Consider the following 17,806-nt stretch of genomic DNA (forward strand, 5'->3'; position numbering starts at 1 on the left):
GAGACATTCTGCTCGTGTTGACAATATTCTTTGGAAATTCTGAAGCCTCAAAATGCCTCATAGGAAAACACGTCACTTCAAGACAAGGTCAAGGCCAATCACTCCCCATCTGGCAATCATCCAGGTGTCTGCATTATCTTTGATTGGTCCTTTGCCTCAGTTCGGTGCTATTTCCACCGGAGCTACTAGGAGTACAAATCATTTTCAGAGGCTCCTGAGTGCCTACCAAATAAAGGACAATAGACAAAGTTCAGTAGTATTCAATATTTACCACTCCCTGGTCCCAACCTGCCTTTCCAATCTTATTCCTTGTGAGGGCTTTGTGGTCTGGCTTTGTGTGGCTTCTGTGCCTTTGCTCATGTGGTCCCTAGAATACCTGTTTTCCTGCTTCCCCATGTTCATTCAGATTCTATCTATTCCCTAGCTGCAACGCAGCCTTCTCCACCACACGAGCTGTGACCCTCTGGCAATTAATGTGGTTTGTTGAAGCCTTTGAGATGGTGTAATGACCTGATGACCCAGGAATACAGGCATCTTATCTTAGACCAAAGTCACCCGTCTTCTCAGGAGAACTATACACACAGATAACAGTGTCAAATGAAAAATAAATTCCCTCTTTATCATTAGAACTTTGGAAGACTAGACCACAGTATGGAACCTTTCTCTACCCCTATGTCCACATCCAAATTGTATCATCTCTATTAACAGATAAAAGATGATAGTACCCAAGAATGTGCGAGAAGAGAGACTACCGGAAACCATGTGCTTCCCTTTCAACGTGAGAGACTCTGACCACTAATAAATGGAGTCCAATAACTTTTCTTAAACATTACCACTAAGATCACAATCTTCCCAACTGAGGAGGATTAAGGAAGGAAAGAGAGTATGAATGTTCCTTACTCCCTAGATGCCTGTGCAAACCTAGGTCAGGTTTTAGGGTGGAATCCTACAGTGGTAGGGACAAATCTAAGAGTCTCTTCTAGTCTGTTTGGGCACCTTTTAAAAAGTTTTTCTTCCCAGAAAAGCCACCAGCCAGGCCTCCTCCCCTGTCTTTCTGTGGGCTTGACACAAGCCTGGGCTTACTCTGGAGCTCATGGCCTCTTGGGGCCAGATTAAGCTCCATATGAGTCCTCAAGGTCAGCCTGGAACCTGAAATGGAATCACGTGTACATTTTCTGAAATGACACTGGGTTTACTATGATCTTTGTCCAAGAGTCATTATGGTTTTCACAATGTTAGGCAGAAGTGTTTTTGTACCTGCATGAGAAGGTATTAGAATACTGGTCACTGAAATTAAATACAAAGGGCAGGCAATTTGTTTCACATATTTAAAATTTGTAAGAACAGAAATGAACACTTATATCCCACACATTTATGACACATACATAAAAATTACTCTGATAAAATCAATGCAGTAGTCAACAACTGTTCTAGCGAAATGCTTTTGAACTAGTGATTCAAAACACTTCTACAAATAGGCATTCATTTTCTGAGATTTTCTACAAACTTCCCCACAACACTGTAAAGATGATCTGTGCTGGATAAAATGTTCAGGCCTAATTGGCGACCTTTTCTTACAGTGTGAAGACATTTACACTCCTCCTTTCTCCTTTCTCCATGCTTTCCACACACTTTGCTTAGATTAATCTTCTTAAAATATTGCAGTGGTCATGTCTCAGTTCTGCTCAGAATTCTTCAGCGGTTCTTCACCGCCTACCAGATAAAATCACCCCCATGCACAGCAAAGGAAACCGTCAACAGACGAAAAGGCAACTGACTGAAAGGTAGAAGCTATTTGCAAATGAGCTTTCTGATACAAGGGTAAGATCTAAAATATATAAAGAACTTATGCAACTGAAAACCAAAGACCAAATAATCCTATTAAAAAATGGGCAGTAGACCTGAATAGACATTTTTCCAAAGACGACACACAGATGGCCAACAGACACCCAGAAAGATGCTCAACATCACTCATCGTCAGGTAAATGCAAATCAAAACCACAAATGAGATATCACTTCACAGCAGTCAGAATGGCTGGTATAAAAAAGACAAGAAATAACAAGTGTTGGCAAGGATGTAGAGGAGAGAGAAGTCTAATGAGGCAGCTACTGTGGAGAACAGAATGGAGGCTCCTCAAAAAATAAAAATAGAAATAGCATACAATCCTATGAGTCCATTACTGAGTGTTTGCTCAAAGAATCTGACAACACTAATTTAAAAAGATACGTGCAGCATTATTTTCATCACGGCATCATTATTTATAACAGTCAAAACATGAAAGCAACCTAAGGGGCTAGCCATAAATGAATGGCTAAAGAAAATGTGGCATATCTACACAATGGAATGTTGCTCACCCATAAAAAGAATGAGATTTTGCCATTTGCAAGACCATGGATAGACCTAGAAGATAGTATGCTAAGCGAAATAAGTCAAGGCAGAGAAAGACAAATACCCTATGCTTTCACTTAAGTGTGGAAACTAAAAAACAAAACAAACAGAAGACAGAAACATACTCATAAATACAGAGACTAAACTGGAGGTTGCCAGAGGGAAAGTGGTATGGGGATGGGCAAAATAGGTGAAGGGGATTAAAAGGTACAACATTCCAGCCATAAAATAAGTAAGTCCAGAGGATGAAAAGTACAGCATAGGGAATGAATACATGAATGAATGAATGAAGCCCCCCTCCCAATACCTGTACCCTGGTGTTGAAGGATATCCACAGTCCTGACCAACCTTTATTCTTATTTCTGTTATCTCTGATATTAGAACCTTATTCAATCATATTTGTTCAGAGGTCCTCAAACTTGCTTTGCATTACATCATCTCTGAATACTTGAAAATATCTATCCTTCCCTCCAAAATACATCGTGCTACTATCTTTTGATTTTCTCAGTCAGCTGGAGGCTTAATTCAAATGCCACTTCTTCCATTAAGTCTGGAGGAACTCTATTTTACCTGGTAATCAACAAAGGCATGGTGACCAGAGTCTTGAAATTTCCCAGGAGCCTAAAGAAATGTCTGAGACCTTAAATAAAATGTATTGTCTCCAGTATCTACAACTAAAAATGAAAACTCAAACCTAAAAATGTTCAGGTAAATGACTTCCAAACGTTTGTCGACTTCATTAATTGTTCAGTGTAGTACTCCTATCACTAGAATTGAAAACAGTTGGTGAGGATTCCTGTGAATGCACCATAATTCCTAAGGAATCATAGTCATTTACTAACCAAGTTATATAGACAAATAGTTTTAAGTCAAGATTGAAAAAACCCTTCCAGTTTTATTAAGAATACAAAAATAAATGGATGCGAGGTATATTTTAGTAAGTTTACTAGGAGATGGGGTAGGCCTTCAAAAGTCTGCAATGGCCTCAGGCATACTTTGTGTGAACCAAAGACCGACGGCATAGCAGTGAGCCCTAGATGCACTCAGGAGGCCAAGGCTGGTGCTCTATAGTTTTGCCCAGCCAGTGGGACTTCCCCATACCTCACTTTGCCTGCCACAAAACAGGGACGTAGGATGGATGCCCCACTACTCAAAAAGGTTGTTTTAAAGAAAAGATGAGATCATCTCAGTGAGCATGCTATAAACGGTAAGGAACATCTATTACTGTTCTCTAAATAATCATGAATTCAATAATCATGAGTTCTGCATCAACAATCTATTGAGTTGTATACATATTGATCAGACACCAGAGGATACTAAATGAAATCATCTCTGTAGAGTCAGGAGAAAAAGAACTGATCTACCTTGAAGTTAGGTGTGCTAAATGCTTCAATATAATTACTAGAGCATATCGCTCAGAGGGCAGGCTAGAGTTAGACCACCTGGGCCCCAACCCCTCTCTCTAAACTAAATGTGTGACCTAAGAGAAGTTTCTTAACTGCTTTGTCTCTTGGTTTTCTTGGTAGGGTTGAGATGATTAATAGTTACCTTACAGAGCCATGGTAAAGATTAAATGAGATAAGGCTTATAAATTTATGCAGCAGTGACTCCACAGAATAAACATCCCATAAATAGTCATTATTTATTCCTGTTCTTTATAATGACTGGGTGCCATCATCCACCTAGAGAGTGATAGAAGGCAAGTGACAGAAGGCAGTGCAGGGATGCTAAGTGGTTTAATAGGCTGAAGTTGAGGGTGTGTGCAGAATTGCAAGAGTAGAGCCTGGCTGGGGAGAGAGGATCCATTTAGGCCACGCAAATGAGTTTAGAGTGTATCCTGTGCAAGAAACAGAAAGCCACCCAAGAAGTCTGAGCAGAGAAAAGTCCTGATTGGGTCTGTGCTGCAGAATGATCACCTTGGTATCTGGAGGAATGTGGGCAGGAAAGGAGGCAGAGAGAACAGTTAGAAAGATATTGTTGCAGAAGCCCACACAAGCAATCGTGAGCACCCAAAGCAGGGCACCAGTAATGAAGATGAAGAGAAGGAGAAAGACGAAAACTTGCACAGGAGGAACATCGACAGGATGTATGTGGCCTTTGGTGGTTAGGACGACCAACAGTAAAGATTCGAAGTTGAGTTGTGCCCTACCGTGTTGAACAGCTTAGTTACATAGTAGCACCAGTAGGACAGTCAGTGAATCAGAAAATAGAGGAGAAAGAGACTTGGTGAGAAATTCTATTGTTGGGTGGGCTGAAGACATCCCATGGGACATGTCATGAAGGTCAATGTTCTTCCAAGTGTAGTCTGCAGACCTGTGTCATCATCCATGAACTGCTGGTTATTGGTCCCTACCAAGATAAAATACTAGTATGAGAAATTACATCAACTTCATCATTAAGCGGGTCAATCCAGCTGACATTTGTGTGTGTGTGTGTGTGTGTGTGGCAAGACTTTCTTGAAGAAAGTAGTGAGTTAACTTACATTCCAGTGCAGTTCCTTATCTCATTGTAGACCCATGATGAAGTGCTCACTGACTTGAACCAGTCTCAGACCACACCTTTGGCAGCCTGATGAATGGGTCTGGAAGCCTGGTCAGAGACTCACGCTAGAGCCAAAGATCTGAGCATGGGAGGTGTAGGGATGTCAGTAGCTAACACCATCATTAGTGGTGAAATGGCCCGGAGAGCTGATATAGAGAAGGGGGCTGTATTAGTCCAGTATGGCTGCCATACGAAGTACCACAAACTAGGTGGCTTAAGCAGAAATTTATCCTCTCACAGCTCTGGAGGCTAGAAATTTAAGATCAAGGTGTCTGCAGAGATGGCTCCTTCTGAGGCTGTAAGAATATATTCCATGCCTCTCCCCTAGCTTCTGCTAATCTTTGCCGTTCCTTGCTTGAAGAAGCATGACTTTAATCTCTGCCTTCCTCTTCACATAGTGTTCTCCCTGTGTCTCTGTGTTGAAATTCCCCCCTTTCAATAAGGACACCAGTCATAATGGATTAGGGTCCACTTGACGGACCTCATCGTAACTAATAACATCTGCAAAGACCTTATTTCCAAATAGGTCACATTCTGAGGTACTGAGGATTAGGACTTCGACATGAATGGGGCAGGTGGGGGAGGGAGCGGGATGGAAAGGGGGACACAATCAACCCATAACAAGGGCCAAGGACGGAGACCGAAAAAACACCAATATTTAAGATTCAGACACCACATCCTGCCTTATAAGTTACATTCTATATTGGTGGATCTCGACTTCTCAACCAGATTGGTAGGTTCTTAAAGATCAGGAAGGCTGCCTAAAACGTCTTTGCATATTTTGTCTCCAGGATTTAGGGAGTTTCTTGTATGTAGAAGTGGCTCAAAACAATGTTGTTTGATGATGTATAACAAACAAAAATTGAATATGGAAGAGTCCTCAAGAAATGTTTTGAACACAGTATGTTATGACACGCCGCCTTATAGACAACAGTTGCTGCACTTGTCAGAAAAATCACCAAAGTCGATGTTCAAAATATATTTTAACTCATTTGCTTAAACAACTCTATGCCTACCATCCACACCAAAAGGCTGTTTTTCTGCATGGGCAACAGAAGGCACAATTATTTGTGAAAATTTTCAATGTGTTTCCTTTGTTTTCTTAAGCGATACAGTAGGTTCCCTGTACCACTCTGCATGTTTGCCAAAATCCCATTGTCTTTTTGAAAGCAATACAGCCCCTGGTGGGTATGTAACTTAGCATGCGCTCCTGGGACACTTAGGGATTTTTTTCTTTTAAAGTTAACCTCCAAGTATCTCACAACTTTCCTAGTGCACAGAAGTGATCCAGAGAAACACCACATGACAGGTTGATATGTTCCTCCCACAGGCTGCTGAGAGGACATATGTATGTTATCAGGTTACTCCATTTCTCTCAATTCTAGAAAAGTAGTCAGAAGCTGGGAACACTGGGGGGCTTGAGAATTCATTTTTTTTTTCAAAACTCTCAATGTTTCCCCTGTTTGTTAAAATGCAAACAGTGGGTTAGCAAAGATAATTTTCCCCTTGACTAGTGAAAGGCATCAGAAAAATTGATACCTCAGCAGTTTTACTGTTTTATAGACACTTCACACCCATCCTATTCTTATTACCACATCCAGTATACAATAGCACTAGTGGGATAGTTATTATTTATTTATATCCTAACTATACTCAGAAAGGACTTTAGACAGCTTACAATAAGAGAGACAACAGTCCCCAAGTCCCCTAACAGAATAAAAGCAGACAAAATCATCTTCATTAATGTTTTTAATGTTTATTTATCTTGAAAGAGAGAACGAGTGTGCCTAAGCAGGGGATGGCAGAGAGAGAAGGAAAGAGAGAATCCCAAGCAGGCTCCAGGCCGTGAGCACAGAGCCCATAGCAGAGCTCGATCCCACAAAAGGGGAGATCATGACCCCGCCAAAATGATGAGTCGGAGCCGGGCAAACTGAGCCACCCAGGCGCCCCCAAGTATATTTATGTCTAAACACGTAGAACTTAGAGATTCTTTTCTAAAACCTTGGCAACAATGACGCTAATATTTTAAATACTCTTTCACTAAAATGCTGTTGACTAACCATTCTTTTTTTCCTTCAGAAAGAGCTAAATCAAATAAAACTTAATAAAGAACATATACCCAGTATGGAGATTCAGTTCTGACTTTGGTTCTTTGTGACTTCATGTTTGGCCATTTAAACATGCCCTACGGTGATTCAAGTTCGGCAGGGATTCAACCGTATCAAGAAATTCACAATTGCTTCTAGTCTTTAAAAGAAGACACCTCTAGAATATCTTGAAATGTGTCCATTGTTGGTATAAACAAGCGAAGCTGGGAAGTAACTGATGGTATGTTTCTGCTACATAACTTGGAAACCATTTGGTAATTGGTCAACTCTTCATGTTTTCCATCGAGAAGTTTTTATAAAAATAAATATGTTGAGTATCTATAATAGAAGCAGACTGCATTTAAGACTCTTTCACTTACTCTCCTTAGAAGCTCCCTAGGAATTTCAAGTGTGGAATTTCAAATATAATGTTTACAAGTACCTGCTTTTTGCCAAGCACTGTTTTGAGAAATGGGTAATCAAAGGGCAGTAAATGTGGTCCCTGTCTTTGGGGTTCTTACGGTCTAGTGGGAGAGAGGCGTACACACATAAGGTAATTTAAATGTAATGTACAGGAAGTAAAGTAGAAATAGAGTAGGGAGTTGAGAAAGCACTTAGATTTGGGTAAGGTTTCCTGAAAGAGAGAACACTTGAGTTAATTAAAATACAAACAAGAACAAATGAGGTAAAGAAAGGTGAGAAAGGGGCGCCTGGGTGGCTCAGTCGATTAAAGTATCTGACTTTGGCTCAGGGCATGATCTCATGGTTGGAGATTTCGAGCCCCACATCAGCCTCTGTGCTGACAGCTCAGAGCCTGGAGCCTGCTTTGGATTCTGTGTCTCCTTCTCTCTCTCTGTTCCTCCCCCCCCCCCCACACTCATGTGCGCGCTGTCTCTCTCTCTCTCTCAAAAATAATAAACATTCGGGGTGCCTGCGTGGCTCAGTCGGTTGGGCATCCGACTTCAGCTCAGGTCATGATCTCGCAGTCCGTGAGTTCGAGCCCCGTGTTGGGCTCTGTGCTGACAGCTCAGAGCCTGGAGCCTGTTTCAGATTCTGTGTCTCCCTCTCTCTCTCTGACCCTCCCCCGTTCATGCTCTGTCTCTGTCTCAAAAATAAATAAATGCTAAAAAAAATTTTTTTTTAAAATAATAAACATTCAAAAAAGTTAAGAAAAGAAAAAGGTGAGAAAGATGTTCTAAAATAAGGAACAGCGTGAGCAAGGGCACTGTACTACAAAACAGTATGGGGCATCTGGTGGACAAAAATGCAGGAATACTACTATTATTGTTACTGATAGCATTTGCTCAATATTTACTCCATATTAAGGAATTGTTAAGCAATTAACATGCTTTTCTCTTGTAATCCTCAATATTACTCCCCCGCTTTCCAGATGAGGAAACTACGACTTGAAAGAGATTAGATAGTGTTCCCAAGGTCATAGAGCCACCAGGTCACGATAGTGACTAGGGATTTGTTTTTTTGTTGTGTTTTTGTTTGTTGTTTTTTTTAAATATGAAATTTATTGTCAAATTGGTTTCCATACAACACCCAGTGCTCATCCCAACAGATGCCCTCCTCAATACCCATCACCCACCCTCCCCTCCCTCTCACCCCCACCCCGCCCACACCCCGAGAGTTAGTGAAATGTTTCTGTACAAAGAAAATAGGGATGTATTGGACCCTCAACTCCATCCATTCTGTAAGACGATGCCACAGTGATAGATAACCACTGCCTGCTAGGTCTACTTAATCTTGTCAATAATAAGGATCACAATGATAAGAGCAATAGTGAATATAAGGCATGCTATGGTCAGTACTTTACGTATATTAACTTTCTCAGTCCTTTTACAGATAAAAATAACACGACATGGCACACATCAACTTGAAATCATAAGAACACTTATGCAGCACTTACTACATGCCCGACATTGTTCTAAAATCTCCAGTGTATTATCTCACTTCATTTTTATAAGAATCCAATGATGAAGGTACTCTGACGAGTAAACTGAGTCACACAGAGATTAAATAGGTTGCCCCAAATCAGAGGAAGTTTGGGGTACAGCCAAGGGAACAAATCCAGGCATTCGAGTTTCTGAATCTATGTCCTTAACTACCATTCTTTACTGTCCATCATATGTCAAGTGCAATGAACAGACTTAAAAACACTGGCCGACTTCATTCCTCTTTCTTTACCTGCAATTAACAGAGAACTCTATCATATACTTGGATGGAAAAATGAAAAAAATAGCAAGGTAATACGAATCATCAGCTCTTCAATTCTGCAGAAACTATAAATCTGATCCTAACAAGGAAACTGTTGCCAGAGACAGAGAACATAGAGCTCCAAATTCCAGATCGTTTTCTTGGATGTGTTCCAGGGGCCAGGGTCAGACCATCAATATCTGTGCAACAATAGCAAAAAGAGATGGTGTTGGAAAGAACCAGAGAGCTGGTGTCTTCCCATCCAGATGCATATAGTATCTATCTTGGAGTGAGAATTTTCGTTAAAAATGATCAACATTTCATTATTTAGGTGATGGCTTGGGAGTCTCATTTCTATTGCTTTTTGCAAACTCATACAAACTCAAACCCACCTTCATCCTCCAGTTTTCAGAGAAGCCAGAAATACAAATTTTTTGGCGAAGTAAGCTCATGGTTTTATACGTGGATAACTAGTTCAAAAAATTGAAAAAGGCAATGTAGAAAAAACAAAATCTACCTGTGGTTCCCTTTTGGCCCACAGGTCCCAGTTTACAAGCCCTCCTTATAGTCTTATAACATTTTTTTAAGTTTATTTATTTATTTTTGAGAGAGTGAGAGACAGAACGGAGGAGGGGGAAAGGGAGAGGGAGCGAGAGAATCCCAAGCAGTCCCCACACTCAGCAGGGAGCCCATGGTGGGCTCAATCCCATGACCGAAAGATCATGACCCAAGCCAAACTCAAGAGTCTGGCACTCAACCTGAGTCACCTGGGTGCCCCTGCAGTCCTACAATCTTTTAAGATCTCACCTCCTCATCTGAAAATTTAGTTGGACAAAGTGAGCTATAAATTCATCTTCATTTCAGACTCTTTGAAGATACTGCCTTACCATGTAATGTAAAAAACATAGCAAAGAGAAGTTTGAAGGAAATTAGAAGCCTTGATCATGAGTAACTGCATTGCTCAGCAAGGACTATCAACTACTACACAGAAATGGCACCTTGGAGATTATCTGAAGCTTCCCCATCCACCTCTTCATAGGAAAGATAAAGAAATTACCCAGAGACAGAAGTTGACTTGCCTACAATCAGAGGTTTATTCGTGGTACAGACTGAGCTCAGACACAGTGTCTTTTCTCTTCATTATCCAGGTTTCTTCATTCTGTCAGAGAAGTCAGGTCCAGCCAGGCCTGTAGATCCCTGCACTGGATGTTTTCCTATTACATACACCAATAAATCTGTCCCTTCCCCTTTGTGTTCCTTTTGATTTAGCCACTTGAGTTGGGTTTTTGTAACTTAGAGCCAAAATAATTTGACTAATAGTGTCCCACAAACAATGGCTCCTTTCCACATTCCTGCTACCTCATGCTCTTCTCCAGAGTGGGGTACCTGTCCTTCCTTATGCTTACACAAATCACACAAACTCTTTTAGACCTAACCCTAACCCATTTCCTCCATGAACATTTTCCCTATTCTTAAAACCAATCCCTTGTGAACACATGCGCACACATTCTCTTCCCTTATACTTTAGTATTTGTAATCAGCATCTTACAATTAAACACTCGCTTATTCTCAACTTATCTGACATGTATAGATGTCATCTTCCAGACTGGAACATAAGCTCCCCAAATCAGGTACCTATCTCACAGGTATCTTCTGGTTCCGTAACCACGCCTGGGAGAGTGCTTGGTGCAAGGAGTAACTAGTCATCTATTTAGAACTTATTTCTAAGTTAGTAGAACCCTCTTAATCATAGCTGTATAGACATCTGGCCCCAAGTCACAAACACTGATTATATTTTAATGCAATAGCCTAGGACTATATATTAAATTTGCTTTTGTAGGGGGAAGATCTATAAATCATTTGACTTCCCCACTTTACACAGGACAATTCTTCAAGAATGAAGGATTTAATTTCCTTTGTTCTTCAGTCCAGTTTTAGGGAAGCATAAGGCTATTCCAAGAATGTAATGAAGCAAGAGCCCTCTCTGATTATTTTTTTGGTGTTCTTCATCTTCAGAATTTCTCTGCTAGTACCAGTGCGAAACAGTGCCTGCCCATTGCACCAAGGAGATTGGGAGGAAAATGCCAGAAAGCATATATAAAGACTTCAGTTCTTCTCCTGATAAAGAAAGAAACAATTCTGTTTCAAGGAATCCTGGCTTAATAGCCATTTCATTCTCTCAAAAGGTTAGAACATTTATTTTTTAAAATCCAAATCATATGTCGCATTGACAAAGCAGCTCTTAAGAATTCTGAATAGTAGAGCTAACCCAAATGCCCCAAAGCATATCTGAATGGACGAATCACTATTATGGATTTGAAGTATATACATATACTGATGCACATACATAGTTAACTAGGACTAGGTCTTAACTTTTAGGAAAGGCATGGGCTCTTGAGTCACGACCAATTAACAAAGCCAAATAAGTAAATGAATAAAGACAGAATTTCTGTGGCTAACAATGACTCAACATTAGCCATAATTTCATGGCAAGATATAAGATGAATCACATAGAAATGGGGAGCTTGAACTTACAACACATTTGATCTAGTCATTAAGTCCTCTTGAATGAAATAGGAGTTCATATAAAATAAACATGATTTTAGGATTGCCCCGTCCCTCATCATACACACACGCACGCATGCACACACACACACACACACACAGATATACATGTACACAAATGTATATATGCACCCAATATTCATTTTGGACGTTTATAAACCAGACATAATCCCTACTAGTATATTAAAAAATTGGCCATGCCAATCTAAACATTAGAACTGTTTACAGTGCCCGCTTTTACATTCCCTCAGTTACTTCTAGAAGTAGCTAGTTCACATGAGGTAGCCACTCATCACCGTTACTACACAATTTAGAAACATATGGTGCAGCTTTACCATGTGAACCACTGGGTATTCACTTTCCCATTATGACAAAAGAGGGAAAATAAAAAGCACAGAACAGTTTTTCACATTGTCATTTATGAGCTGCTAAAACATTGTGATAGTTTGAAGACTAGATTTTTGTTTTTGTCATTAATTACCTACTAGCCTGTTATATTTAGTTTCACTGTAGTACAAGAGTAGACCTATAAATGAAAAATACGATTACACATGGTCTATTTAAAGTCCCTTCTTTTAACCAGGGAGATTATTGGAATGACCAGGCACTCTTCCCCAGGAAAAGTAAAATCAAAGTAATTAACTAACAAAATGATCCAGGAATGGTACCTTCCCTCCCTCTGCTCTTTTCCAACTGTTTTTCTGAACTAAAATACCTTTTTTGGTTTTTTGCTTGTTTTTTGGTTTTTTGTTTTGTTTTGTTGTTTGTTTGCTTGTTTTTGTTGGTCTTCAGCTCAAACCACATAGAAAGCCTGACAATAGTCTGGTGTTCCGATTTACCAGCCAATAATGGCCCATCTCTCTCCTTCATATGCTTTATGAGGTTAATACCTAAATGTCCATTTTGTGTATGTTGATTATTTGATAGGTACCCAAAGGGAGAGGAGCAGATCTCTCTAAACTCAAACAGAAATAACTCTGGGTAAAAGGAAAAGTACACCTGACATGTTGTCAGGATGCTAAGATTCTATTTTTCACTCTAGAATATTTCTGGCCAGTGTCACACATTAAAAAGACACGATTTGAAATCAGAATACCCCATGCCTCAGTTCCCACTCTTTCTCCTATCCACATAGTGCTTCAGGCAAATTATAAAACATTCTGAGTCTCAGTGTTCTCTTCTAAAAACAAAGATGGTAATTCCTACACTGTTAGAGTTAGGAGAATTTTAAATGATCAAAGAACAAAAAAAACAAATTAAATAAAAACTAAGAGAATTTCAATAAATTACCTATTTGTGTTAATTATGCATCAATATTGGTTCTTTAACTGGAACAGATGTAACATACTATTGTAAGATATTAATAGGGGAAAACTGGGGCTGGGGCATATGGGAACTATTTTCTCAATTTTTCAGTAAATCTCAAACTCTTCTAAAAAAGCCTATTTTTAAAAAATGATCTAAGTGAAGTGCCTTGCACATAGTAGGCACTTGAAAAATTGCAGCCAATGTATGACATAGAGTATTTGGTTTCAGAAAGTGTATATTACACTCCGCATGATATTTTTCTTCACCTATATTGGGATATAACAGACATATAAGATTGTATAAGTTTAAGGTGCACAGCGTGATGATTTGACAATACAATCTCTTCTTCTCCCCAATCTGGCAACTTTTTCATAGGCAGTTTTCTCTGGCTCCCTCCATGTCACTCTATTCCCTTTTTGCATCATTTTTCCTCTAGCTCTTTCTAACTCATCCGTTTCTATGTATAGTTTACAACCGGTTTCTATTTCTCTGAGACTCATTTAAGTTTATCAATCTTGTTTGTTAACAGGCCTTAAATTTTATCACAGCGCTTATGCAAACATTTCAGTTACTTTCATTTAAAAGAATACATCAAAGTTCCAAGCTTTCTGCTTGGAGAAAAACAGCAAAACATCCTAAGACACTAAAAACATGAAGATACAGAAATGGAAAACCTTGTTTTCTTTTGTAATAAGGAGATAAATATTCAGCTTCCCAGTAGAGGCAAACAGCCCTGAGGCAGCTTTGCAGGAATATGCATTTAGCACTAGTTTGCTGCACTAACTAAAAATAGTTGGACCAAAAGCCAGTGTTATCTATCCATCCTGTAGTCTCTTCGATGGTAAGGTCATGTGTAAAAACAGAACCCACCTGCCCCTCAAAACCACAGCTTTGAATGGATTCAGGTAAAACATGTAATCAGACCAGAAAAACTTAACCTCACGATGACCTTTTCAGGTGGCTGGAGTTTCTGTTTAGAAGAAATGGGCCACTGTGAGAATGGATTTCTCTCCCCATTCCAGTACCAAATGTAAGCCTCTATTAAAAGGACAGAGCTCTAGAGCCTTTTGACTGATAAAGTTTGTTTTATATTTTTCTCTTTAAATCACAACAGTTTTCATTACCAAAGGAATAGGACATCTTTGGTTGGTGCTGTCATGAACGGGATAGATTTTAAAGATGACATTTCCCCTGCTATCCCACAATTACCATAAAAATCACAAGCTAAAGCTTGAAATATCAGGCCCTGTATGTGGATCCAACACCCAACCTTGATAGGAAATCCAAACACTTTTATTGTTCGGAGGATATTCTTGTCTATGATAGTCCAAAATAGAGGCTGAAGAAGCAAGGGGCCCCTGATGAGGGGCAGAGTGGAGGGAAGCCCACCTGCTATTCCCCAACCAGGAAATGAGTCGGATTTTTAATAAAAGTGATAACCCAACCCACCATTCTGGTGGCAGAAATAAATCATCAGCGCTAGCTGGGGTGTGTACATATAGAAGCAAAACAAACAGAAATCTGTGCTCACTCAAGATAAGGGTGGATAAATGTAGGAAAACCTAACACTCTACTACCGCAACATGTAATTCAGTCTTAAATGGCAGCAACCAAGAAATTCACTATTTTAGGACCCCGTCCCTGTGGGGGCTTCACGGGCTATTATCTCAAAATGAAATTGGCAAATTCACTTAAAAGAGACAACGGAATGCCGACTTTCTTCACTAACTCACTCCAACTGGGGACCTGACCTCTTCTCTTCTGGTCCCGCCACTGCTTCTTATCCTGCAGTAACCTTCCCCCCTCCCCCCCCCCCCCCCTTCTCTGGCTGGAGAACAGCTGATGGAAATAGGCACTTTTTCACATCAAAGGCAGTCCGGAGCCGCCTCAGCCGTGCCCCAGCCTCAGACACAAAAAGCTTTTGATGCTTGTAATTGCGAAGCTTTTTGCAGCTGCACTTTATCAAGCCAAAAGCGGCTGGGCTTGGAGGGCCTTGAAGAGCCAGAAGGTGGCGGCGAAGTCACCTTGGGAAGAGGAGAAGAGGGTCAAAGGGAGGAAGGTGGAGGAGCTGACCCTGGCAGAGGGACCGGAGGGCTTGCCCCGGCTCTGGGGTCACGGAGGAAGGGGGAGGAGGGCGGGGTGGAACAGCAGCCACAGGGAAGCGGTGCCGGGGGTCCCTTCGGCGAACCTCGTCGGGATCAGCTGACCCCAGTGAGGGGAGGAGGGTGCCCTTCGCGGAGCGACTGGAAGCTTCGCCTTCCGGGCTGGCTTTCTCCCGCCTGCCCCTGCGGCTCTCTCGGCCCGGCGAGCCGAGCGCTGCTGCCAGGCGCTCTTCTCGCTCCACACCGGCGCCCCCACCTGCCGGGTGCCCCCGCCCGCCGAGCGCACGCCCAGGAAGGCGGGCCCGGAGCTGAGCGCAGCCGCCCGCCGCTGGAGAGTGCCGGGAGCCCGGCAAACGAGCAAGGCCTCTCAGCGCGCCGCGGGCTGCAAGTCGCGCCGCGGGCTGCAAGTCACTCCCCGAGCCTCCTGGGCCAGAGAGCGGGACCTGCCCGCCTAGCTTCCCCCGCTCGCCCGGGTGGGGACACGCGGCGCTGAGGTCCAGGCCCCTCGCCGGTCCCGGGCAGCTCCAGGCGCGCTCGGAGCTGGGCCCGGCCCGGCCGCGGAGAGGGGGCCTCGTAGCCCCTTCCCCAGGGCGCGGTCTCCCGCTTCTGCTCCTCCTCGCCAGCTGCGCCGCCAGCTCCCATTGTTCGCCCCGCCCGTCTGGCGACGTCCCGGCGCCGCTCCCGGGGCCTCCCGGCGCACCTACCTTCTGCTGCCGGCGAGCCATGTCGGTGGGCTGCTTGGCGTTGAAGGGGTAGGCGATGCAGCGCATCACGAACACATAGAGCTGCAGCCTCTTCTTCCTCTCCTCCTCCTCCTTCTGCAGCCGCTCCAACTCCTCCTTCTCCTTCTCGCTCACCACCGACGGGCTGGGGCTGGAGGGCCGGCCGCCGCCGGCGCGGGTGCTGGGCTGCAGCCCCCCGGCCCCGCCGCCGCTGCTCGCGCCGCTGCCCCCACCGCCGCCGGCGCCCACCCCGGCTCCGGCGCCGGCACCGCCGCCGCCCCCAAGCCCGGCGCCGCTGCCGCCGCCCGAGCCCTCGCTGGTGCGGCTGGGAGACAGGCGCGCGCCGGACGCGGCCGAGCCGAGCACCTCCTTGCCGCTCTCCTCCTCCACGATCTCATCCGATTCCTCTTCGCTGGACGAAGGGTCCAGCATGGTGGCGCCCGGGGAGGGGGGTGGTCCTTGGAGCCCCGGGCTAGGGGTGCAAAAGATGGGAGGCGCTGGAGGCAGCTGGGGGTCGGCTCCCCGGGATGGGCGCTTCTCCCCAAATCAGGGAGCGGGCGCTGCTGCTCAGCCGCCGCCGCCGCCGCGACTGCTTCCTCTGCCCGGCGATCCCGAGCTGGGCTCAGACCCAGGAGCGCGAGGGGAGGAGGGGAAGGGAGAGGTGCGTCCGTGGACCCGAGGTGGGCAAGGGGGAGAATCAATTGCGAGCCCCGAGCTCGCAGCCGGATACCATCTGCAGCCGCTGAAGGAGGCGCCTCCAGAAAAGATGCCGAGTGTTGCAAGCTGTCGATGCAGCCAAGAGCCTAAGAGGCATCTTGCCGATTGGGGAGGGAGCGGCGCTTACGTGTTTATTGGCTTAACTCTCCCGTGTCCGCTGCGTAAAGGGTGGCTGCAGAAGGCTAGAGCCTGGAGAGCGTGGAGCGGCCCGCTAGTCTCAGAGCTTCAGTACCGACCCTAACACTTTCCCACACTCCTCACTCTCTCCCCTTGGTGGATAATTTCTTTCTTGTTAACCAGTTGTCATTGCCTCGACCTGTCTCACCCTCCCACGGACAAAAAGTTCTTGGGGGAGGAAGAAATAGACAGGCCAGTGAAGACTTCTTGTTAGCGAAGAGTGGGCGGTCTATTTGGAGACGCTTATTCCAGAGGTCTGGCTAAGAGGAAGTCGGTGAGATGCCTTATGAGAAAGAGTCTACCTCCTTTCCCCCAGGCTTCTTCACACCTGGGGCGTGGGGGCAGTGGGGCTTAGCAGCATGTTGGTCCCACCTGTGTAAACGTTGATTCCACCAATTTACATACACCCGTTCATTAAAATAAAAGTGAATCAAATTTTGAGTTGATTGGTGTAGGGACCATGCAGCTCAACTGTTTAAGTAGAAGCCCCGCCCTTGCCCACCCCGCGAAAGCTATGATGAATATCCTTCAATTCCAAGAACTGGGAACACTTTCTGCTGAGGTAAGCATACCAGAGAAATGGAAGGGTTTCTGGTTGCTCAGCCCTTTCTCTTTTCTGGCTGCGGGAGGATTTGGGTGGAGGAGTGGGGACCCTGCGATCAGACAAAGACACCCCAAGAACTCAGCGGCGTCAACATCCGATATGTTGACTCTGTCCTACTGTCTTCATCACTGCTTCTCGGTTATCTATTAATTCAAAGCAGCAGATGGTGCCTTCCTGCTCCTTTCACTTAGGCCAATAAACCCGGCGGACAAGGGAGCTGGCCAGCGTGCTGAATCTAATCAGCGACCCGCAGATGGATTGAAAACAAACCAGCGCCAGCCACCCTCGGATCTTAGGCGATCCAGAGACCTTTCTCCACCTCCTCCCACCCCCATCTCCTATATTTATGCATTTTCTAATGCTCTGATTATTCCTAGATACTCGTGGGAGTT

At 43.8% G+C, this 17,806-nt stretch overlaps 1 protein-coding gene across 19 annotated transcripts in view; it reads right to left on the bottom strand.

The window, feature by feature from the left end:
• The window catches only part of CADPS (calcium dependent secretion activator), a 476,583-nt gene extending 459,628 nt beyond the window's left edge, over nucleotides 1-16,955 (bottom strand). For 3 of the 19 annotated variants that reach the window (XM_019469857.2, XM_053898011.1, XM_053898009.1), the window contains exon 1: nucleotides 15,899-16,949. In XM_019469857.2, coding sequence (XP_019325402.1) covers nucleotides 15,899-16,348 — 450 coding nt within the window. In that variant the 5' untranslated portion in view covers nucleotides 16,349-16,949. Of the gene's footprint in view, nucleotides 1-15,898 lie in introns of all 19 variants that reach the window. The other 16 variants (XM_019469858.2, XM_053898014.1, XM_053898012.1 and 13 more) reach the window with 11 other exon arrangements.
• Between the last annotated feature and the right edge of the window lie 851 nt (nucleotides 16,956-17,806).

This window comes from Panthera pardus, unplaced genomic scaffold (genome assembly GCF_024362965.1).
Source record: "Panthera pardus isolate Hobbes unplaced genomic scaffold, ASM2436296v1 HiC_scaffold_8, whole genome shotgun sequence".
Taxonomy (NCBI): Eukaryota; Metazoa; Chordata; class Mammalia; order Carnivora; family Felidae; genus Panthera; species Panthera pardus.